Source organism: Epinephelus moara, chromosome 21 (genome assembly GCF_006386435.1).
Source record: "Epinephelus moara isolate mb chromosome 21, YSFRI_EMoa_1.0, whole genome shotgun sequence".
NCBI classification, from domain to species: domain Eukaryota; kingdom Metazoa; phylum Chordata; class Actinopteri; order Perciformes; family Serranidae; genus Epinephelus; species Epinephelus moara.
In genome coordinates this window covers 26,995,433-27,020,567 of record NC_065526.1, presented here as the reverse complement: position 1 = coordinate 27,020,567, position 25,135 = coordinate 26,995,433, and the positions used below count along the sequence as shown (strand labels likewise).

Below are 25,135 nucleotides of genomic sequence, written 5' to 3'. Positions count from 1 at the left end.
CAAATAAAAATGATTCCTCTTAAACTGCAGTGACAGCATAATCCTTAAATTCATCCAATCAGTTAAATACATTTTTAATCCATTTTTAAAAGATAGATAAAATATTAAAGAAATATCTCACCCACAAAATGATCATTTGTATGTAAATTTCTCTCCCAATGTTATGTTGAATTTGTGAAGAAAACTTTTTTTCCCCTACATGCCTCCACAGTAGACAATGAATCCAAAAACAGAGAACAATTGATGAATTTAAGTTATCTGGATCAGCGTTCAACAACAGCAAAACTATATCAAAACATTTGTTTAGAAACTCCAGAAGTACAATTCAAGTCTCACTGATTAAAAACCTTATTATCTAAAACACTTGCGCATAAACACTCCCACACATGAACGGTTATTGTGCCTATATGTAAATGGATGTTTTGATATTGTTTTGCTGTTGTTAAACACGGACCCCCTTAACTTTAATTCATCAAGACTTTTCTCTGTTTTTGGATTCTTCATTTATCATGGAGGCATGTGAGAGAACAACATTTACTTCACGAATTCAGTGTATCACGTGGTGAGTGATTGATACACAAATGATCATTTTGTGGGTGAAGTATTCTTTTAAGTGCTTTCTTGTCTCAGGAGGAAGTAAGTCATGCTAGCAGTGCCCTCATTCCCTGTGAGTTAAAATGACTTATTCAAATCCATTTGCTTTATAGTTTACATGCATGGCAAAACCAAGCATACACAATTGTTATAACTTTTTGACCACTTCACTTTAAATAATCTCTATAACTAAACTTACAACATTTATGTTGTAAGTTGAGAAGTCGGTCCACCACTTTGGTCCAGACTGCAATATTTCAACAACTGTGCTGTTGACTGCCACAAGATGTTGCACACACATGGTATCTAGAGGATAAGTCCTGATGACCTCTGCAATCCTTAAATTTATAGTCTATAGCCATCATCAGTTTAAATTGAATTTGTCCAAGGATCCAGCTTTGATGAGTAGCCACCATCCTTCCTCAAATAATAAGCGGAGGGTTTTCCAGATTAGGCTAGAAGCTAGTTTCAGTACTGTAAGTCTCCAGTCATTGCAGCATCATTAGATGCTGAGAAAGTCTTTGATCAGATAGAATGTAACTATTTATTTTGTACATTTAAAAAATCTGGCTTTGGTCCTAATTTCACTAGCTCTCTTTAGTGCCTCTGTTAGAACCAACAAGTTAATCTCAGAACTCTTCCTTTTACACTGGGACATTCGGCGGGGTTAGTCCTTCGCTTTTCATCATCGCTCTTGAGCCACTGGCATGTGGTATCCACTCTAGTGATGATATACACGGTGTGAACATTTATGGTCATAATTTTAAATTGAATACGTATGCTGATGATATTTTGCTAACCTTAACCAAGCCAGCATCCTCAGCTCCTGCTGTTCTTAATTTGATTAATTTTTTTGGCAGCTTTTCTGGGAATAAGATAAATTGGAAAAAGAGTGAGGCAACCCCACTAAACCCTTGCACATTTAAATCTAATTTAATGGACACCCCCTTTTATCTGGAAAAAAATGGGATGAGGTATCTGGGAATTAATATCATATCTCTCATCATTAAAAGTTTTAGCCTAAATGTCCCTGGCGTCCTCCAATCCATTAAGGATGACATCAAGAGATGGGTGGCCTTACCACTGTCTCTATGAGTTAGACCTTAAAATGAATGTATCACCAAAACTTACTCATATTATTGCATCAATTCCTCTAAAATTCACATTTAACCCGCTTCATTCGATTCCTTTGGAATTTCTTGTAAGCAATTCTGCTTACAAAAAATGAATCACACCCAGATCCGGGGGGGTCAAGGCATCCCAGATGTATTTCAGCATTATCTTTCATACAATGGAACGTATCCATTAACTTAGGCCTATAAATTTAAGTCTAAAGTGGGCAGTGGTTGGAGGGAAATATCACGTCTGTAGATATGCTCAATTATCTTCTATTTTAAATAAGAAATGTGAAAAGGGAGTGGTACTTGCCTCATATCCAGAGTGGGATCAGCTTCTAAAGAAGGGAACCCTGGCAAGAGGTGTGGTCCCAGATACCTATAACTGGGAGCATGACTTAAATACAGATCTAACTGCTTCCCAGTGGAACATATTTTGGAGGTCAGCTTTGATCTTCTACAATGTGTGAGATTTAGGATTATACAATATAAGATTCTATGCAGAGCTATACTACTCCTGTTAGATTATCCAAGATGGATGACAAACATCAAGATTAATGCTGGCACAATTGTGGCAGCCAAGGTGCTTAATTCCACTTGCTCTGGGACTGTCCAGCTGTTAAAACACTCCTGTTAGAAGCGATATCTCTTATGTCAGAATTTTTTAATGGTAATTTCCCAGTGTGCCCCAAAGCATGCTTGCTTGGCCTGAAATTTGACAACAATGTTGGAGTCACTGTCGAGCACCTATGGATGTTGGTTTGCATATATGCTAAGAGGCTATTTCTTCTAAACTGTAAGGAGTGTAAAACACGTAAAGCAGCAGCCTCCAGTTTAAAAGGCTAGTATACAACGAATGTATGAGAACAGCAAAAAAAAAAATTAAATTAAATTAAATTAAAATTAAAGTAAAATAAAAGTTGATCAGTTTTAACATGGCTTTTTCTGGTGCCACAAAAGGCTATGTACAACTTTTTTCACACATGCAGCAGCACTCTCCAACACCTATAAATACCTGTTAGGCCTTTACTTTCATTGCTGAACAACAGCTTTTAAGTCAGGATTTCAAAGTGATAAAGTATTCTGGTGTTTGTTCAAACCATTACAAACAGTCTTAAGAGCCCGAAGTCGATTCTGGCTTCAGCTTCTCAATTTCAGCTGCTTAGTGGCCGATAGATGGTGAAGGTGTTGGTGAAGTCGTTAATACAACTGCAGTGTGTAAGTGTAAAAACTGCATGAACAAGACATTACGTCACTGAACAAGGTCATGCATGTTCAGCAAACCTTGGATGGAAGGTTTCATCTTTGGGCTTCCTTTAATTTCTCCACCTTTCTCCGGAAAGCAACATTCCTGTCAGTATCAGAAACTTGTACAAACCTGTGAGTATGAGTTTGTGTGTGTGTGTGTGTGTGTGTGTGTGCTATTAGTATACATGTTTGTGCTTGTGTGCCCAAAATTCATGACACAGGGAGCTTGTGCAAGAATTTGAATCACTTATACTCCTCTGTTCCTTCAGATTGCGCAACAGTTGACTCAGAGAGCAGAACAAAATGCCCCAGGACACACAAATATGCATTTTTACGTGACACTGGGACATGTTTTTGGGAAGAGTGCATGTTTGTTTATATTAAAAGGCCTTAATACAAACAATGTTATATCACAGATACTTGAGATATTTCCCACATGGTTCTTGTCTTATATGAAGATGGATATGCAGCACTGCAGTCAGTGGGAGGGTGAGAGTTTTAAAGAAGGACACACCTCTGTGCCTCCCTTTCTCTAACCACAGCATGTTGCAGCCTGTGGGGCAGGATGTGAATCAGTTTATTATGGACAGAGCTAACAGAGACCGTCACATAAGGGAAACATTGTCGGACAGAGCGAAGAGCAGCAGTGGAACAACTGAAACTGACACACATCACAGAGAGACATCAAGTCCTGGAAAGGTCAGTCACTCCTACATGTTCACTGGAAAACTTGTTGTGGACTTCTTGTTGACATTTTCTGTCAGATTTTACAAACATCTGCCTCTTAAAATAATAATTTACTTTTCTTGACTTGATTTTGTACACGCAGCAGATTAATTACAAACCTGTGACCTCATTATTTTTAAAACACTGGACTGTGAAAACGCTATTTCTTCATTGGCAAACAATTTCTGGCAGTCATTTGCAGTGATGTGGTGAGTTTCAGATTCTTCAAAAGCTTTTCAGGTTTTGCTTTTTTGGTTTTTGAACCCAAACAACTGCTTAATATGGTCAGAAATCATATCTTTGCTGGAATTCTCTGCAAAAGTACCTCTTATTTTTTCCATTTGTCAGTTTCTCTTGCACATACATTTGTCATTTCAACATGAATTACATCTGAGGTTTCTCCATCATCAGTACATTTATGTTGCAAATCCATTGCAACATGAGATCACAAGTTGCATATGTCTTTTTGATTTTTTTTTCACTGCCAGAACCGACAGATAACATGGTCATCTGTGGGACAGAACAGCTTCATGACACCTGTTTTTTTTTTTTTTTTTTAAACTTGCAACAGTTTTATTGTACCTAAGAAACAATTTGTTCACCTGACAGCATCAGTGTGTTGCTTAGACTCAGCTATCTGTTGCATTTTTCCACTAGTCATGTAAGACTTTGTTTACTCGTTCACTCTGGTTCACGGCCATCAGGGGAAAATAAACAGTTTGCTTTAGTGGGACCAGAGCAAGGAAATTAGGACTTAATCAGAAAATAAGGGCTTGATGCCTTGTTCTCACAAATGTGGTTTTGCGAAGATCATATCGTTTCTGAACCAGTTACCCTCTCTCCACATCACTCATTTTTAATATTTCTAGTCAGCATATTAGTTTAATGATAAAGCTAATAATAGTAGTCAGGGTGGGTCAGGGATCTTGAACTGTGTTTTTCCTTAAAGGTCAACCCTCTATGACATCTGCACTGGATGGCACTAGTTTCCATGTGAAAGACAATGAGAGGAAAGACACAGGACAAGAAAGTAAGATCAAAGACTGTGTCGAAATACTGTTGCTCTCTGACGCAGTACTGCTAATGTTTGGCGTGTTTAAGCATGCTGCCTCTGAGTTTGAGGTGCACTACTGCCTGCAAGGACTGATGTGAATATTTTAGAGGCTGCGTCAGGGTGGCAACCATCCTCTAATCCTGAAAACAGCTTGAGCAACAGTGATGAACAATACTTTGTAAAGTTGATCATGAGTTGCATCATTATTTTCTCCAGATCATTACCATCTTCATTTTTGAGAAGTAAAGTGTTATGTAAAAGAACAAATAACCGGTACAGTATTTTGGGTTTTTTCCCCTCTTTTACTACCTCTTTTAATGAGTTACAGTAAAAGACGATTTCCTTTAAGAGGAAGTTCTCCTTTACCGCTTGTTCCTGTAGATGCCGCACAGGCACACCAACATACGTGAAAACGCTTCTATCAAAGTTGACAAAAAAAGATATCGAAGCAGGTTGTTGAGGACTACGATAAATATTATCATGAAGCTTGCAAAAGAAATATCTGTCATCAGGTTTCAGTTTCAAATCTTCAAAGCCATCAGAAGAGAATACTTCATAAAAAAAATCTGCTGACTGGCATTTAATAATAAGTTGTGTGCAGCATACTTCAGTTTAGATCTGATCAGTTTTGAAAGTAGGTCTGCATCCGCTACGATGGACAGAAAAACACCCTGTATCTTTGTAACACAAAGTCTGCAGAAAACTGAAGTGATAAAATGTCCTTTTTTGACAGCAAAGATCTCTATCTCTGCCCCAGTAACACGTAATAATCAGCACAGATTATTGACAGAGTGAATATGGAGTATGCATGCACATTTTTTCTTCTTGTAAACAAATACTGAGAAGCCATGAGAAAGGCATCCATAAGTTTGCCTGACTCTGGATGTTTAGAGAAAATAGAACTTTAGTTTAGTTTAATATATATATTTTTGTAAGGGACAAATGTATGTACAATATGTATTTTAAACACATTGATACTGAAGAAGAAGAAAGAAGAAAAACGATACTGTGAAAAGCATCAGTCCACCCATCACTAAAAGAGAGAAGAGACCCACAGCCCATAGTAACTGACTGTGCATGTAGACACATGCTCTGATACTGCTAATGCAATTCCAAATAAACAAATAATAAATATCAAACATACATATACGCAAATGTCAATTATTATCAATATAAATACTCTTTCCTACTCAACAGCCTTCACTTCATTTGAAAGACATTTTCGGGCTGTATCTGTGTCTCTTGTCCTCAGGATCAAAACTCCTTCCAGCATGGCAAACGTCAGTCATCTCTATTGGACTACTCCCTCTCCCATCACAAAGAACCCAGAGGATAAAAGTGTTGTGAGCAATGACTTCTCCACGTCCTTGGGTGCCCTCATCCTCGGCTTGGTCTTCCTCCTGGGCGTCCCTGGCAACCTCTTCATCGTCTGGAGCATCCTGGCTCGCATCCGACGACGTTCAGTCACCACCCTCCTCATCCTCAATCTAGCATGTGCTGATGGCTTCCTCATGGCCCTCACCATTGTCTTCATTGTCTACCTGGCCAAACAGACGTGGGTCTTTGGCGACGCCATGTGTAAATGCCTGTTCTACCTGTGCAACTCCAACATGTACGCCTCCATCTTTCTGATCACGCTGATGAGCGTGCACAGGCTGGTGGCAGTGGTGCTGCCGAGGAGCATGTCCACCCTGGCCAGCAGGAAGGTTGTGAGGAGGGTCATTATAGGCATGTGGGTGCTGGTGATGGTCATTGCTATCCCCTCACTGGTGTTTCGAGACGTCAGAGAGGACAAAGATGAGAATAATAGAACCAGACTGGTGTGTGCGCCCAATCACACACTGCCTCGACATGTAAGTAGACTAGGGTTGCAACAAGAAATGATTTTTATATTTGTATTTAATCTGAATATCGTTTGGTCAAAAGCCCCTGGGAGACATCCACCAGCTGAGTGGGCTATTATGGTTTAGCCCTCCATTAGCTTGAATGGGGATAAAATAATTCCGTCGTGTGGCTCTTTGAGACTTTCAAAATGTTATCGGACTCTGGTAAAATCTCACTGGTAAAAAAATGTATCCACTGATTTAGAAACGTCTCTTTTGCCATGTAGGCTAAGTCAATGGGAAAAATCTGTCTAGGCAGGTGGACCCGGAGTTGTAATTCCACTGTTTGGCCTCTACGAAAATTGTTGTCACAGGTCCTCTGTCATGGATTCTGCCATGCTGCCATGTTTCTACAGTAGCTCATAAGTGACAAACCAACACTGGCTCGGAATAGGGTTATTTGCACAAACCAAACAGCGTTGGAAAAACATTGATTTGTAACGTGAAACTGCTTTATTCAGTGTTTTTACTTATTCTAACCACCTGGCCGGTTTGTTTTGGAGAGGAAGAGACCTCTGCGGATAATTTGGCTCTCTGTTAAAACCTCCTGGGCAATGAACACTTCAGGAATTCTGCCCTGGAGTTCACGCTTGGCACATGGGAGAAGTTTCAGCTGGTTGTCATGTCCAGTCCTCACTGCTATAGATACTATTAAATCCTACTCTTTTTAGTTTGTGATGTTTCTTACAGTAGTGTCCTAAATCTAACCCTGAGCTTATGACAAGGGATCGATTCCTGTCTTCACAAGCTTGTGCCATCAGTTACCTACTACAATTATAAAAATCACACACATATTGACGGACATTTGTAAGCTCTATCTTTGTTTTATGAACAGATTCAGTAAGTTTTCTTGACAGATTCTATCATGTACAAAAAAAATCCACGTAACACAGCTGTTTATCTGTTTATCCTGTGTGCAGGTGAGGTTTCAGTATACCTTGGAGACGGTGGCAGGATTCATTATTCCTTATGCAATCATCATAACCAGCTATGTCCTCATCCTGAGACGCCTGAGGCAGACCAAGTTTCGCCGAAAGGTCCGAAGCGAGAAACTAATCCTGGCTATTGTGGTGACGTTCTGCCTTTTCTGGTTGCCGTACCATGTGGTCAACATGATGCAGGTGTGTGAGGGCGTGTTCATGGCACCACTTATCACATGAAAAACATGTCTGCTGTTGAATCAATTATTTGATCTTTTGAATGAACAATGAGTATGTTTTTGTCCGTCTAAGGTGGCAGCTGAGTGGTACCCAGAGGGTTCACCCATGAAAAGAAAGTGAGTAACAAAAGATTTTCACCTTTTTCAACCACCCTCTCAAACAAAATTATCTTATTTTATTTACTAGAGTTGCAAACAAGGAACAGCACTGCATCACAAAGAGGTTGTTTTATGCATTATTCTGAATATCTACAGAGGGTAGTAATGGACTTAGCCCAGATAATCCATAAAAAAACATATAGGGTTTTGCCTGATGACATATTTGAGAAAAGCCTATTAATTTCCACACATATCTACTGAAACCAATGATATTTTTTTTACTATATCTGGTAAGAACCTTAAAAATACTAATCAAGGTTTTTAATAAAACCTCAAATGAATCCATGTTGTTGATAATTTAACAGTTGTTTTAAGAAGGTTGTTAGAGGTTTTGTGACCTCAAGCCAGTTCAGCATTCAGACAAAAAATAAGTATAACTGATGATACTGAGATAACTATGTTTTATGTTTCAAATCTGACAGTGTTAGTCTGTCTGATCCTGCTTTGTTTCTTTGTAGTTGTTTTGTGTCTCTTTATAGTCATTGTTTGTCTCTTTGTAGTTTTTTTCTGTATCTTTGTGGTTGTTTTCTGTATCTTTGTGGTTGCTTTGTGTTCCTTTGTGGTCGTTATGTGTCTCTTTGTAGTTGTTTTGTGTCTCTTTATAGTCATTGTGTGTCTCTTTGTAGTCGTTTTCTGTACCTTTGTGGTTGCTTTGTGTCTCTTTGTAGTTGTTTTGTGTCTCTTTATAGTCATTGTGTGTCTCTTTGTAGTCGTTTTCTGTAGCTTTGTGGTTGCTTTGTGTTTCTTTGTGGTCCTTATGTGTCTCTTTGTAGTTGGTTTGTGTCTCTTTATAGTCATTGTGTGTCTCTTTGTAGTCGTTTTCTGTATCTTTGTGTTCCTTTGTGGTCGTTATGTGTGTCTGTAGTTATTTTTCTGTCTCTTTGTAATACGTTTATGTTTCTCTGTAGTCATTGGTCTCTTTGAAGTTGTTTACTGTATATTTGTAGTTTTCTGTATCGTAGTTGCTTTGTGTCTCTTTATTAGTTTTTTTGTGTCTTTGTAGTTGTGTGTCTCTTTGTAGTTGTAATCTGTATGTTTGAAGTTGTTTTGTGTCTCTTTGTAATCATTTTGTTTCTTTGGAGCCAGTGTGTCTCTTGGTAGTTATATGTTTGTGGTTTTCTGTATCTTTGTAGTTTCTTTGTGTCTCTTTGTAGTTGTTGCAACCCTATGTTTTGCTTCTCTTTGTGGCTGTTGTGTGTCTCTGTGGTTACTTTGTCTCTTTCAGTGACATTTTGCAGGTGAAGCATCAGGGGCCTCCTGACCCTTTGGGCTGCCGAGTTAGTGACTGGCAGGCCCGTTCAGTAATCGCTCCACTGAACTACTTATAGCATTTCATAACCGTTACTTTGAAAGATTTTTAAATCAAGCTGTCAATGATGCTACTAAATTGTAATATCATTTTCCATAAATATAACATATTAAGTTTAAATGTTATATAAAATGTTCTGTCTGTCTGCAGATTGGACCATATCACTAAGTCAAGCCGTGCAGTGACTTCAGCTTTCGCTTTCATCAGCAGCTGTGCCAATCCCGTCCTCTACACCTTTGCCGGGAAGTCCTACATCAGGCAGAACGGCTTCGCCTTCATGGCTCGGCTCTTTGAGGGCACATCATTTGACCAAACAGGAACCAAAAAGAGTAAAGACACTATGGGACTCAGTAATGTTGACTCCGCAAATGGCGCAGTCACACCTTCTTTACAAGATGGGAGATGAGCATTGAATGAATATTGGGCATAAACGAGAGTGCTCTAAAAATTTGTGAAACCAAAGCTTCAGCTCAGAGCTTACTGACAAATATTTTGTTTAGTAGATTGTGTTGAAAGAAACAAGTTTATCTGGAGGTCAGTGGTGCAGACACAAGAAATTAAACTGAGGCTGATCTGTATAGTAGATCTGTAAATACTCGTTACATTTTTATATTACATTTTGTATGTTTCAGAAAATAAGAAAAAAAACAATACGATGTACAGTACTGTATCTACTTGGTGAGCAGATCACAAGCATGACAAACTTTATTTTCTTAAACAGGTGACACTTTACTTTGAGCCCCCCTTGTTAGCATTTATAAAGCATACTCAAACTGTTGACAAATAGATTAATACATCTACTTACTTACTGCTTAGTGTTGCATCAACACGTGTTTGAACCATAGGTTTGAACAGATTGATGCATGACACATTTTGGTTATGGAGACCTCAGATCCGCTCTTGCAATACTTGAAGTGGGTGGATCACTTTTTCCTCTTTGACATGTCTGGAGCTGGACTCTGCTGCATCCTTCTCATCCACCAACTATCACACCGACATGTTTTAAAAGTTTTGTATAAAGTTTATGTACAGACTGCACCCAGTATCTTGCAGACTGGGCCATCTATAAATAAAAAAAACTAATGAACTTTTAGGTACAGACTATTTGCCTCTTTATTCCAGCTTATGTATACAGATACTGTATTTCAGTTTTTCAATTAGTTCTGCATGTTTATTTTCACTTGTGCAAGTACGTATGAGTTACTAGCATTTTCAAATTCTCTTGCACAGCAGCTCTCAGCTTTAGTCTTGATTGTGTGTTATTGCACTTTGTAAGCATTGTACTGTTTTGTTATACCCCTATTTATATATTTTAGAAAACATGCAACTTTTGTGCAATTAAGTATAAATGTTCTGGTACGAGACTAAGTTCTACACACAAAAAGCTTGAACCACGTCTTTATCATATTCCAGACAGCTTTTACGCACATTTAAACATTAATGCTTCCTCCTTAAAAATACAAGATACAATAGTTTCCTCAACTGTTTATTGAAGATATAGCAGCTATTTTTCCCCCATCATAGCTTCCAAAAAAAAAAGGGTGCAAATTATACAATAGAGTTTACATTAACAAAAAGCTTTATAAACAAGTGAATCACAGTTCATACAGTGTCGTAAGATATGTAGATATATTATAAATGCATTCCATATTTTCAGGCAGCACATCATATGTATGGCTTTCAAATTACCCTACAACTGTATACACATTCAACTTTGGCCTTTTAAAACTTTAAAAACACAAAACTGGAGCAATCTGGTGGAGTCTGTCCATGCAGTGTTCCCATTACCTGTAAAAAACAAAAAAATATTTGTTAGGTCTTGATTTAACATCATGGTCACTTTGGAGGCTGCATATATAGTGTGGCTGATCAGTAGTAGCTAAGAAGCTGACAGCAGTGTACAATCATGTACACCTCTCATGTATCAAACAAAAAGACCAATACTGACCTTATCAAAATGCATCCAATGCTGCCCTTACATCCTGAAAAGAAAACACAATGGGTTAGTCTCAGTGTGCACCACACTAAACATCCTCGGATGTATATGCAACGTCAAACCCATCAGTGCAGTGAAAGAATAATCATGAGGTTCAGGTGAAACACGGACTCACATGCAACTCATCATTAAGGTTTGACTGTGTAATGCAGAGCTAAAGCTTTATCATAATCAAACATGGCAACATTCAAAAAGGTGGTTCTGCTCTAAGATGCAGATGAAAAAAGCCACCATAATACCCCTGCAGAAGGTGCAAATGATTCCCAGCTATAATTTAACAGACTACACTAGGCTGCCAGATTATTAGGTACACCCAGCAAAAACTAATACACTCCAGTACAACAGATTTGGAATAAAGTCTAACTTCACTGAGGTCATTATGTTCAATTTGTTAAAGCGGTTTGAGGTGTAATCATTTTGAAGGGTGTAGTTTTTATCATTCGTCACTGATATAAATGGGGTGGACAAAATGGTACATACACCTGCTAAGTATAAAGTCATCAACACCACAAACAAACTGATTAACGTTACCTTCATGAAAGCAGGATTTATTGCAAGACTCTTGCTTTAGACTTCATTAATGTTAGCTAACCTATCAAACAGGTAACAGAGTGCATGCTGATCATCCTAAAACACGCAGGGATTGGGGCCTGTCAGTTGCACACGAAAATCATTTTATTTATCAGTTAATTATATTGCACAATTCATGCAATAATGCAACACAAAGCGCTTTTAGTTAAGTAAAGTCGATGATAACAAAAAAGCAAACATTAGATGCACATTAATGAATTAATTATGCCATTAATAAACTTAGTTTGAGCTACAGACAGCATCACTCAGCTATAATTTGTAGGCCCAGCTCGGCTCATTAGCACAGACCATGCGGTCGGTTTGGCGCTACTGAAGCCACAATGCTAACAGTGTCAATCTGTGCGGTAATAGCCGCATCAAACAGCTACATGCAGACACATAAACACATCAGCTGCGGCATAAACAAACTACTCTGATACAAAATGAGAATATTCACCATCGATAACGCTTCACGCAAGTTGGGTTTTTCTCCCTCCGCCACAACACGTCCGACCTGCATCACTGCAACAAGGAAGAGAGACTGTTAATGAAGTTGAGCCCCAATTTATCTCTTTATCAAAATCACGTGTCTGCTGTCGGAAAGCAGACAGCTTCCGGGTCTGGCGCAGAAGCCACAGTCGCTCACTATGAAACACATGTTTTTAATAATAAAACATTTAAAGAGCGTGTTCCCTTTATTGCATAAAGGACGCATGTCATAATTGAAAATAAAGCTTTTTTAAAACTGAAAAGTAGCAACAAATAATGAGACATCATTCATCCATCAGCATTATTCTAAATTAATAAAATATAAGATGTCAAACATAACATGAAACTTATATTTATCAATAATGGCAAAAAGTCAAATATATATATAAGATAAAGTAGAAAAAATATTAGGTCCATATTGTTTAGAGGACTCACCAAACAATCATCATAATACAGTAATATTAGACCCTGACTTATAGTATTGTTATATTCTCCTTTTTTGTTTATTTTGCTGTTTCCTCTCCCCATTTAATATTTATTGTATGTCTCGTTTATAATGTTTTGTCTTTGCTTATTGCTGATTTTTTCTTTTCTTTTCTTCAAACCAATAAGCAGATGGGACAAAAATCTATGAATATGCATATGAAGATTACCCATTAAAAATATTACATTAACACTAAAACGTGGAGATGTATTGTCACATTAAAATTTTAGTCTCAATGTATTTATCTATTTATTTATTTATAATTAATTATTTTGTTTCAACTATCTCTTATTAATTTACATATGTAGTATTTTACTACTATACAAATTTTTATATTACCATTTATTTTTAATAGATTAGCGTCGGTTAACCAGCTAAAGAAAGTAAGATAATACGATTAGCTCCTGATTGAATGCTACCTGTTCTTTTAAAACGTAGTGCTTTTTTAACTACAAAATGACGTAAAAGGCCGGCTCAATGTGGCTACGGAAAGCTTGTTGGTCTAAAAAGGCTAGACACAAAACTCACAGTGGTATCGTATCAGTCATAAGGAAACTGTGTAACCTGCAGGCTGCAGCTACGGTCAGTTATTTAATTCACACTGGGCGGTGACTGAGCGACCATGAGAGTCTTAATAGGTATGTAAGATATTTAACAATTAAACGTCTTTAAAATGTCGTTTCGGAAAGGTCAATGTGACATAACGCTACTAGCTAGCTGTTAGCTAATATTAGACTTGCAGACATAAATTGAGTATCAGCCGAGTATGAACCGAGTCAGTTACGTGTGCGTTATACTCGTCGAGAAAATCACAGTTAAAATGCGTGTCAGCTGCGTGATTAAACCTTGAGAAGTATCACTGTGTTATATAATTGTCATCTTAAGTTAAGTTTGCTAAAGGACTGTTTTGTAAGCATGTATACTACGCATGCGCATTGCGCCCCATTCTGGCTATCATGAGCTTATAGTGTGTTAACCATAAATTGATTATATCCAATGCACTGTGAATGAATACATCATAATGTAGCACACTCAATATTATATATCAGTAACATTAGTGCAAATATATCTTAATCTGTTTTATTCTCTCATTCACATTTATTATAACATGTAATTTATGGATGGAGTGCATTTCTCTATATTGTCTGCCTTGCAGGAGGGGGGTCTGGCTTTGTGGGCCGTGAACTGACTCGCCTGCTCAGGAACAAAGGTCATGAGGTCACGGTGATATCTCGCCAGCCTGGTCCTGGGAAGATAACATGGGTATGATCTCAGGTTAATTCAGTTCATGGGTAACTCCTAACTCATCACATGTTTTTTGGCACTCTAATGTCTGTTGAATCGTTTTACATCTGCTTTTTGGTGCAGATCACTGTCACTAAATCCAGAGTCATGTAAACTGTATTTTGTTGTCTGTGCTTCCACAGGGTGAGTTGGAGTCTCATGGTCTCCCACCATGTGAGGGTGCTGTCAACTTGGCTGGAGAGAATCTAATGAACCCTTTGCGGTGGTAAGCAAAACATAAACACAGCTTGAGCGACAGCTGCATAAAGCCGCACTCTTTCATCCATTTCCTTTCGGTAGCTAATACACTAAATAGCTTCATCAAAGGTTTGTGGACACTCCTGATTAAACAGTAGTGTTGGGCTGAGGTTTTTTTTGGTTTCAACTTTGTGGCGGCATTTTAAGGAAGTAGTTTACCCCGTTCTCAAAGCCGGGTTGTATAAGAAAAGGTTTTCCAGTTTAGCGTGACAGAACTTGACTGGCCTACAGAGAGCACTGACCTCAACCCCATCCAGTATGTTTGGGATGCACTGCAAGGCAGACCTTATCGCCCAGCTTCTAATGCTCTTGTGGCTGAATGGGAACATATCCCTGCAGCCAGGCTCCACAATCTGGTGGAAAGGCTCACCAGAAGAGTGGAGGCTGTTACAGGAGCAGAATAATGTCTATAGATTTGGAACGACATATTCAACCATCACATATATGACTGTGATGTCCACATATGTTTGGCCATGAGGGGTATTTGTCCTGCTCAGTTGTAGCTTTAAATTTCTTATATTAAGAAATACACTTATACTTATACACTTATTGTGTAGAGTCACATAAAATAAATATAATGGACAGTTAATTATGTGATTTCTGTACACAGTGAGGTTGCTTTATGTACTGGATCTTCACCTGATGTGTTTTTATTCGTGGTTGCAGGTGGAATGAAAGCTATAAAAAGGATCTATTCTCCAGTCGTATCGACACTACAAAAACTTTGGCTCAGGCTATTGCTGCTTCCTCCACTCCTCCCCACTCCTGGGTCCTGGTATCAGGTGTAGGTAAGTCTCTGGTTAATAATAAAACTTAACACTCCAATTTGCTGCTGGTGGCAAGTGACATCTATTGTTTTATATCTCTTACTTTACTTTCTGACCCACAGCTTGTTACAAGCCCAGTCAGACAGCTGAGTATACGGAAGACAGTGAATGGACGCCATTTGACCTCCTCTCTAAACTGGTGAAAGAGTGGGAGGCATCGGCACTTCTTCCTGAGGATGTGGCTAAAACCACTAAACAAGTCGTCATCAGGCCTGGTACATAAAAAGTGCATATTGTATTTGAAGTTACAGTTGAAAATCCTTTATGTTTAATGTCCAGAAACCATGTAGTGAGCATCAGGACGTTGCACGCAGAATGCTCATGTTTAACGAAGAGGCTTATTTTTCAGGTTTTGCACAAAAGGACAACAACACTGAGAAATACAGACTAATAGTGTGCTCACTTTTGTGGGTGGAGCACTTGCTCACTGCTGTTTGAGAGCAGTTAATGCTTTGTTTCTAAATTTTAAGGTCTCACTACTTTTATGTTGTTCGAAATTAGAAATTTATTTTGCTATACATGTACCTGGGTCTAGGGTGATCAGTGAGGGTGTAACTCTGCTCAGATGTAGGCTGTTGAAAAGGCTTTAATTTTACTCAAAGGAGCAGTGTGTAAGATTTAGGGGGATTTAGTGGCATCTAGTGGTGAGGATTGCAGATTGCAACCAGCTGAAACTTCTCCCGTGTGCAAGCGAGAACTCCTGGTTAGAATTCCTTCAATGATCACTGCTCAGGAGGTTTTTAGCGGGAGCCAAAATATCCGCAGGCCTCTTCGTCTCCACAACAAACTGACCCAGTGATTCAAATCAGTAAAAGTGATGACTGCTGTAGCAACATGTCAGTGCAACATGGCAAACTCTGTGGACTCGCTCCCTATGTAGATATAAACAGCTCATTCTAAGGCAATGAAAAAAAAAAGACTCTTATTTCCAGGTGATTATAAACTAAAGAAATCATATTTTATTCCATTTCTGCCAATATATCCCCCTAAATCCTACACACTAGACCTTTAAATCTTTTCAAGTGTCCTCCTAAACATCCATTGCTCCCTCCCTCCACCAGGAGCAGTATTGGGCCGTGATGGTGGTGCCATGAAACAAATGCTGCTCCCCTTCTGGCTTGGCCTCGGGGGCACTCTGGGGTCAGGAAGACAGCCGTTTCCCTGGATCCACGTCTCAGACCTGGCAGGAATCATCGCCCACGCCCTGGAGCCCCCTTCTGACACTCCCTGTCCTTTACCACAAGTGTTCAACGGAGTCGCGCCTGCGCTGAACACCAACCACGAGTTCACTAAAGAACTGGGCCGGCTCCTGAGGAGGCCCACCATTTTCCCTGTGCCTGGCTTCGTCATGAACACCCTAATGGGCTCTGAGAGGGCTGTGGTGCTCACGCAGGGCCAGAAAGTCATACCAAAGAAGACTCAAGAGGCCGGTTATGAGTACAAGTACCCGGACTTGACTTCAGCCTTGACAGAGATCGTTGGGAGTTAAAAGAATGTGTGCTGACCTCAAATATTCTGTAACTGTGTGTTCATACTTACTTGATTACAAGATTACAAATGTGACAGCTCAAATCAATCAATCAATCAATCAATCAAGAACTCAGGGTGACAAATAGGCCTGAGGACTGCCTGAAATATCACCTAAGACCAGTTTATGAAGCACTTTTTCTGAGTTGGTTCATACTAAGCATTGAAATAGATCTGAGAAATCAGGACTCGATGGACATAAATCCCGGTGTGATGAAAGTCATGCGTACATCTGGGGCACACTGAGATCCAGTTTTTCAGGCATTGAAGGACTTCATAGCAGGCCAAAATGTCATTTGGGTAAGACCGTGCACTCCTCTCATTGTACGGCTAAAGGCAGATGTGTAATTTTTTTTTTTTCCTGGTTATCAGAATTTTCTCTTTTTGATAGCATCAACTCAAATGTGAGCAGAGATGCAGAAGAAGGTACCCTCTGATGCCAAGTGTGAGCTGCAGTCTGAATAATCTGGGTGGTTGTGCTGCACCTAACTGTTATCGTCATTACTGATCAATCTGGTGATTATTTTCCTGGTGAATGATTCATGGTTTAGTCTATACAACACCAGTGCAATTATTCATTCATAATAACAATCATTTAAGGTTTAAGTAGCAGAAAGTAACCATGAGGATCAGAGTTGCTTTTCAACTTTGGGATTCTTTCAGTAAAGGAATGATATTTATCCAGATTCTCTTTGAATTTTAACCTGAAGCAGTGAAATATGCAGGAGGAAAGTCTAAATCTCCATCTTGAGTTGTTTCAAATATCACATTACCGTTCAAATTGCAGGATGCTTATTACAAGAAATGGACTATGATGTGTTGAAGGTGGTGCACAATAAAACCGGGCAAAGTACATATGACTTTTTATTGAAGTTATCAAAGCCTGTCAAGTGTGTCGGTATTTTAACAACTCCAGTAAGTAAATGCAGATGATCTGTTAAACTAAAAACTGATGAGGCCTTGGTCGGCAGGCTTATTCCGTTATAGGGTGTCTATAAGGCCAAAGAATGTGTCTCTTCCTCGCTGAATCCTCACTCTGAATCACTCTGGATGTCATCATCAACTCTCTGAATCATTGGCAGTTGATCTCCCCAGTCGCTGCTCCGGGCACAGCGGTACACATCTCTGATTGAAAGAAATAAAGCACAATTTTCAGTCAAAAACCATGACGCCATGATCAAAGATTCTAAACAACTACCAATGAGCTTAACTCAGTGTCCAATAAAAGCAGCATACCAATCTCATGACTAAGGACTGGGTATCAATACTTTTGGTATGGAGTCAGATATGTGTCTGTGACATCCTCCAGTAAAAACTGCCAAATACTGAAAGATGGCATTGAACATCTGGTTGATTTGTGGTCTTATTTTCTTATTTTTGATCAGACAGAGTTCATCATTTAAATCAAATATCTTCCCTTTTTTGCCTCTGTTCTTTTAGGACAAGTTCTTGTACATCTGCTTGAATTAGACAAAATTTAACTTTTGAAAAGTTTGGCTTATTTTGTCAAATTAAAATTCTGGTATTTTCCATCTATGTACATTCATCTGATAAAACCTCCAATAATAAACACACATGTATGTATCTACTATTCTGCCTTATTAAAGGTACGATCGTGGGATGGGGGACAGATGCTGCGTTCCATTTACCTCAGAAGTCGGAGGTTGGAGCGAGGAATGACGTCACATGCAAGTTGATTGTGTCAAAAAACCATGATGTGGTTAATAATACCAGTTCAAGCCAGGTTAGCCATTTTTAGCACTACCAGTTGGTAACGCATTTTGCTGTATTTTAGGCATACAAACACTATCAACATGTCTACAGATGGACGTTGGACAGAACTGTACGCAGAGGACGAGATCAATTGCCATATAACAGGGACAGTAAATTATTATTATTGCCATGTTATGCCATTGTTATTGTTTAGGGAGCTCTGCCAATGCATATGTTATATTGCATATTAGAGGTCAACCCTGTTGTGTTACACCTCATGCTTGTCATGCCTCTTATGCCTCCAGGAAACCGGCACTCTCTCTAAAATCACACACTGGGGTGGTGTGATGTCACTGTTGTTTGGCTCTGTGTAAAAGGGGCTATAGACATAGTATGAAACACATGCTGTATACCAAATACTGCTGCCGCTAATACTCCTCATGAAGTCTCTTACGGCTCTTAAAACCACATTTTTTTGACAAATTAAACCCAAGCTTTGACTTCCTGTTTGGAATTTGTAAGCTGATGCTGATGTTGCCGATGAGTTTAACAATATGTGATGCAGGACCTTTACCTGCTGTGTTTTCTTGCTGTCACCACCACGTGTTGTAGTTGTCCATCGGGGCAGCACATTCGACAATGAACGTGTCTTGATCTGCGCTGTACTGGTGCAGTCAGCCTTGCCCAGTCCACACCTTCTGTTTCAGTCTCCGCTGGCTCTGTCCGAGTCAGAATCAGGTAGCTGAACTTCTCCGTCTGCCGCTCATTGTGCTGAAAAATAACAAGGTGGAATCTGGTTATGATTTGACTGCCTGTTTATAAGCAAAAATTAATAACATTTTCATGGAGTTGCTACCTTTTGTCAGCAACTCAATTCTGACAAGTTCCTGTAATTAGTGTGTTTTACACAGGAAAATCAGCATGAGCAGTGATGATACTGTGGCTAAAAAAATGAGAAGAAAAGAAAAGAAAAGAAAAGAAAAGAAAAGAAAGTAGCTCCACCTACAGGCGCTTTACACCAGGGGTTTTCAAAGTCTGACTGACTCTGAGTTGTAACTTTTTTGTCAAACAACTATTTCTGAAGTCAAGAATGAACTTTCATACTTGACATACTGATGTTTGACTTTCAGGAGGAATGCCGTAAACAAACATGTAATCCAGAGATTAGTTTTACCCCAGGCAGTGGCAGAGGATGGTACATCTGCTGGAAGTTGCAGGGCGTGACGGGCTCACGCACAAGTTTAGGGCATGTCATTTCATGAGGACACTGGAAAAACAAAAAATTTGAGAGAAGACGCAAGAAGACTGTGACTCAGCTGGTTGAAAGTATGACATCATATTATAAACCAGCTGGCAGTTAAACGTACCGGAGCAAACACTGACGCTGGTCGGTTGTCATAAACAGTCTTCTCTTTTTTCTGGAGATAGAGAACTCTTAGTCATGGGTCTGCTTCCATTAACTGTGTCAAATAATTAACAAAAAAAGCATCTAACAAAATTCCCCTTGTGGATTTTTAACTATTGTATTTGAATACCTTTAATAAAGTGTCTCTTGCCTCCATGAGCATCTGATGGCCCTCTTTGGTCCCGTTTTCAACCAGAACCTATACCAAAATGTAAAAAAAAAACAAAAAAAATACAAAATTAAATATAATTAAATATGATACGGTTTCTTAGGTACAAGAATAGTTTGAAGACAAGGTGCAATGTATACACAAAATCTAGTTAATATTCAATGAATGTACAAGGACAATAAAAGTTAAAAAAGTGCACATCATCTATAGGTGAAGTTCTGTAATTATCTCAACCAACCAGGTATGAGTTTGTCTTTCTCCACAGAGTTAACACTGCCTCTTCTCGCTCTGTCCCATTGAGAAGCTCCGACAGAGTAAAGGCTGCCACTACCAAGTCGAACTGCACCTGGAATAAGAAAAAAAACACAGAACTCTCAGTCCTCCTCTCTCCTCCATAAATCCAAAAATGTTCCAAGCACAAAACTTCACTGGTTTTGTTCGGTGTAGTTTTGACAAATATTTAGGCAATCCTACAAACCAAACTTGGCTAGAGGCTCAAGGGATGATGTATGCAGCTAGACACGCTCTGTGGTGCAGTCCAAACAAAACTCTGATGAATTTTGAATGATAAATATTTAACTTAAAAGCAAAGGTATTTTGTCACAACAGCCTCAACAGCTTGCTACAACTAGAAATAAAATTACAAAACCGGGTTCTGTAAAATAAGTTGATAAACTGACAATTAGGTGCGGTCAAAAACAGTATGTTATCACTCTGCCGGAGGCTGACCTGAGCTCAGGCAATCTGCCCACACATAAGAGTGGTGGAGGGGAAACATTGGGCAAATAAGAAGCATGAATTTGCATATGAATCTTTGTTCAAGCTCCAAATTGAAGGCTGAACTTTAAATTCAATTTCTGAAGAAAAAAGGTCCAGTATGTAGGGTTTAGGGGGACATATTGGCAGAAATGGAATACAATATAAAAAAAATAAGTATGTTTTCCTTAGTGTATAAGGAAAAGAATCGTTGTGTTTTTATTACCTTAAAATGAGCCATTTATATTTACATAGGGAGCAGGTCCTTATCCACAAAACCCATCATATTGCACCGTGTGTTTCTACTGGAGCCCAGAACGGACAAACCAAACAGTGGCTCTAGACAGAGCCATTTGTGTTTCCACATCGGCTACCATAGTTAGCAGCCCCTCTGTGATGAGAGAATTGGAAAAACACTGATTTGTAATGTGAAACTTTTTCATTCAGTGTTTTTAGCGGTTTAAATCACAGGATCTGTTTGTTTTGGAGAGGAAGAGACCTATGTGGATAATTCGGCTGCTGGTAAAAACCTCCTGAACATCTGGATCAGGAAAAAAGGTGAGCACACATTAGGAGATGCCAAGCAAGCGGCTCGTCTGCGACAAGCCAAACAGAGTCGGAGAAACACAAGTTTCAGCTGGTTGCAATCTGTGGTCCTCACCGCTAGATGCCACTAAATCCCCCTAAATCTTACATACTGCTCCTTTAACCTTTAGTGAACACAGACTTTATTTTCCTGTTACTGAAATAAAAACTGGGAGGTTTACCTTTGGAGAGACAGGGAGGAACTGTCTGAAATAGACTTGTTTGATGTGCGGTTCAGCGTTTTCATCATCACCTGCTCAACAAGCAAAACAACAAGGCTTAGATATTCTGATTAGGTATTTGACAAAAGCCCAAACAAAAAAAAGTTATAAATCCAAACTGATACAAGTGTTTGTGTGCACCTTTAAGAAGTCGTTCTGCCAGAGTGTTCATCGGCCCAGAGCTGTCCACACACACCATCTCCTTCAAAGTGTTGCCCCAGCACGAGTGTGAAGCCCTGTGGAAGAGAGAGAGGCTTCATAGTCCTGTAATTTACATAAAATCTCTCTTCATGTTTCAGCAGTGTTTTAAACTAACCAGACAACTGTTCCCAGCCCTGATCCAAAATCCAGGAGAGACTGAGGGGCAAAAGATGGATCCCTCTTCTTTATCTGAAAGGACAAAAAAACATCCATGAGTTTTCACCCTCAGTAATTTTGTATTTGTCCTTGTGTTACCACTTTAAGTCTAAACATTTATTTTAGTTATCTGAGTGACTGACTCTTGAGAGGCAGCCCTGGCATTGTGACCTAAGTTAGCCTATGGTCTCCACCACTCATTCATTACCTCATTCATGGCTCTCCTCACTGCTGCATAGCCCCCAGCCAGCCGAGCTGCCATGTACACCACACCTAACTCTTCATCAAACCTGAAACAGAGCGTGAGCTGTATGGAAACTCATCCACACCTTCAAATCACCAGGAGAGTTCAACAATTACAAGCTCAAGAATGTAACTGCAAAGGGTGGCTCACCAAAAGCTGTCCCTCCACTTAGGGCTTTGTGCTGGTGTACGAACATAACATTTTACAAGTCTGAATTTAAGTGTCTACACCTTGGTACCTTACTTTACCTTACAAATCAGACTTGGATCTTGTCTAACGTTGGGTAAAGAATGCTGTTTCTCCATTTGGAAGTTGTTAAACTAATTGAGATGTTTCTGAACACACTTAATTTCATAATCCAATAAATTAATGGGTAGTATTGTTATATAAAAGAAGGTGTAGATAAAGTCAAGTGTTACTTCAAAGGAGTCCAGCGATATGTGGTTCGTCTGAGCTCTGAAAACACTTTCTTCCTGATGCGGTCTTCAAGGGTTTCTTCATCTATATCTGCAATATAAAGTACATTTACTTTTCTCCACCTGCTGCATTACATAATCTCTGTGCAGCTTTTATCCATTCATTATTATATTTTGATCAACGTGTCACCCACCTTCTCTTTTCTCCATCGCCGTCTCCCAAAGTTCTTTCTCCAGGGTCAGAGCTTTCTGCCTCAGAGTCGAATCCTCGACTGCTCGTTTTCTGCTCCACAGGTAGTTTGTAAGGCTGCGAGAGCGGTCAGTCAGCCGAGTCACCTGAGCTCCTTCAGGTGGAGAGATTAAAGAGTCGCACAGTGAAGCTATAGAAACATTTGGCATGCAAACTGACAGCCACATTTATAACTTAACCTACTGTGAATAATTGACCGTGCAGCCATCTGGAGCTCTTCAGGTAGGCGCAGAGTCTTCAGGTTGGTCACACCTGGGTGCTTCCTGTGTGGTTCTCCTTTTAGGAAATCTACATGGGACTGCGGGTGTGCAGCTGCACTCATACCCTGAGGATGAGAAATAAAACTTTTTTTTTTTCTTTTTTTTTTTACTACATCTTAAGAAGGCTCATTCTTGTCTTCAATCAAAGCAAAAACAAGACAAACAAAAAACACCATTAGATAGTTTCGAGCCAATACTGTGGTATTTGATTTAAAATCCGCAGTCCATCTACGCATATTTTATTTCTGATTTCTTCATTGATTGACTCACACTCTGGACTTATAATTTTAAATTAATTACCATAGATGTATAATTAAGCAATATCACACGAGAGGGAGTGATGTTGGCCTGCGGCCTCGTGCCTACGACCGAATCACAGCCGTGACGATATCACAGTACAACATCACGAGCTCGAGTGTGATATTGCTTTTATACAACAGTTCAACAGTTAAATAAGCAAGGCTGATTAAGAAATGTTGAAAAATGAGGACAAAATAGATAATTTAAGCATTTTATTTGTCTTCCGCCAACAAAAATAGTTCCCTCAGGACTCCGCTGTCACCGTTGCTATGTAACGCAGACATGGTGCGCCAGGCACTTACTCTTTATACACATTTATCTGCACGTTTCCATTAATTGTGCAGCCGGTGAAATAAGTCTCTGGTGACTGCATGGTGGACTGTCGCTTCACAGGCACAGCCGACTCTGCCTTCTGATCTGACAGTATGTTGCTTTTCTCCAAGTCATTGAGCTCCGCTGATGAAACACTGACAAACCTGGATGTGTGCTCAGATGGATTCAGCTTCTCCTCTCCCTCATCTTCCTCTGATGACCATTCATAGTTCAATTCAAAACTTATTTTAGGAAATAAATCCATATTTTTGGCTGTTTGACAGTGGATGAATTAATTAGCCTACAACGCAACTGCTGACCTAACTGACACTAACCGTCAGTTTTGATTTGATTGTTGATTGCAATCAGCTGTGAGGCGGAGTGATACATACACAGTGAAATAACCGTGATGTTGTACTCCAATATCATCACGGTTTTACTGTCTCTCGACCAATCAGATTGCAGGGCCGGAACTAACTGTTGTATAATACATATTGCAATAAATTATTTTGTCTGTATTACCCACCCTTGCAAACACATACTGTATGAAGAGCATAATGAAATCACAACTGCAAAGTCCAGATAACTCAAATAAAATAAACACAAATAAAATAAAATAAAAATCGTACCATTCCTGAAGCTTGTTTCTGTCGATATATAGTCAGTTGTTGAATGACTTAAGCACTGGATTCAGCACTTACACATTAATTGAAATACTTTAATTCAACAAGTCATTGAATCAGACGGAGATTGAGAGATTTTCTGCCCATAGAGCTTTTTGCAGAAAACACATACACAGACACAAAGAGTCACTATCGCTATTTTAGTATAATTTTGGCAAATAATAAATTAAGAAAAAACTAGGTGCATTGAGTGGAGAAAGTAAGTGTATTGAAACAGGAGGAGATTGAGGGAATGTAATGAATACATTTTAAGTTTACTCCTACACAAACTACGCGTTACTCTATTTATCTCAGTCTTGTTTGTAACAGCATATCTGTCTGACCTCCATGTTAAAGATGCTGCGTCCAATGACACACAAACTGCACTCACCCTACACATTATCTTCACAACAACCGCCCTCTGACAGAGGACACAAACGCCATAGCTCCGTGAAGCCATATCTTCGGCGACTAAACGGTGACTTCTTGTGTTCAAATAGCTTCAGTATTCATTTTCATCCGCATCTTCGTGGGTATGGAAGCACGTTAGGATCTTTTATCCAGTCCTTTAACAAAATAATTCCGACCCCCGGTTGACGCGGAACCTTTGGTCCTTAACTTCTGTTCCGCCCGGTAACAATACATACAAGAGTTCTCACTCTGTACTTGTTTCCGAGTGCGGTGTAACATCTCCAATATGGCTTACTTCCTAATAATATTTTTTGGGGGGGGGGGGGGGGTATCGTGTAAAGAATAGTGAACATTAGTACAAAATACTAAAAGCGAAGGTTAAAGTTAGATTA

General features: G+C 39.2%; 3 protein-coding genes and 1 long non-coding RNA gene across 4 annotated transcripts; 2 read left to right on the top strand and 2 right to left on the bottom strand.

Moving 5' to 3' along the window:
- The first annotated feature begins 3,508 nt into the window (after positions 1-3,508).
- Positions 3,509-10,331, top strand: ltb4r2b (leukotriene B4 receptor 2b). The gene is made up of 5 exons (XM_050033571.1): positions 3,509-3,656; positions 5,990-6,590; positions 7,541-7,741; positions 7,853-7,896; positions 9,398-10,331. Exons 2-5 carry the CDS (start codon positions 6,009-6,011, stop codon positions 9,651-9,653), a joined length of 1,083 nt encoding a protein of 360 aa, XP_049889528.1. The 5' UTR covers positions 3,509-3,656; positions 5,990-6,008; the 3' UTR covers positions 9,654-10,331.
- A 390-nt stretch (positions 10,332-10,721) lies between these two features.
- On the bottom strand, positions 10,722-12,382 carry LOC126383130 (uncharacterized). The gene is made up of 3 exons (XR_007569112.1): positions 12,271-12,382; positions 11,196-11,229; positions 10,722-11,035 (listed from the first exon to the last, which is right to left on the bottom strand). It is a non-coding gene; the product is annotated as an uncharacterized LOC126383130 (long non-coding RNA).
- An 898-nt stretch (positions 12,383-13,280) lies between these two features.
- Positions 13,281-17,535, top strand: sdr39u1 (short chain dehydrogenase/reductase family 39U, member 1). Its single transcript, XM_050033145.1, has 6 exons — positions 13,281-13,424; positions 13,943-14,049; positions 14,214-14,296; positions 14,995-15,116; positions 15,218-15,370; positions 16,217-17,535. The coding sequence occupies exons 1-6, from the start codon at positions 13,409-13,411 to the stop codon at positions 16,642-16,644; spliced, it is 909 nt and encodes a 302-aa protein (XP_049889102.1). The 5' UTR covers positions 13,281-13,408; the 3' UTR covers positions 16,645-17,535.
- Positions 17,534-24,910, bottom strand: mettl17 (methyltransferase like 17). The gene is made up of 14 exons (XM_050033144.1): positions 24,724-24,910; positions 22,982-23,123; positions 22,743-22,892; positions 22,552-22,639; positions 22,097-22,178; positions 21,848-21,921; positions 21,673-21,767; positions 21,493-21,563; positions 20,208-20,315; positions 19,931-19,999; positions 19,763-19,813; positions 19,570-19,662; positions 18,970-19,166; positions 17,534-17,807 (listed from the first exon to the last, which is right to left on the bottom strand). Exons 1-14 carry the CDS (start codon positions 24,790-24,792, stop codon positions 17,714-17,716), a joined length of 1,383 nt encoding a protein of 460 aa, XP_049889101.1. The 5' UTR covers positions 24,793-24,910; the 3' UTR covers positions 17,534-17,713.
- Positions 24,911-25,135: the final 225 nt, after the last annotated feature.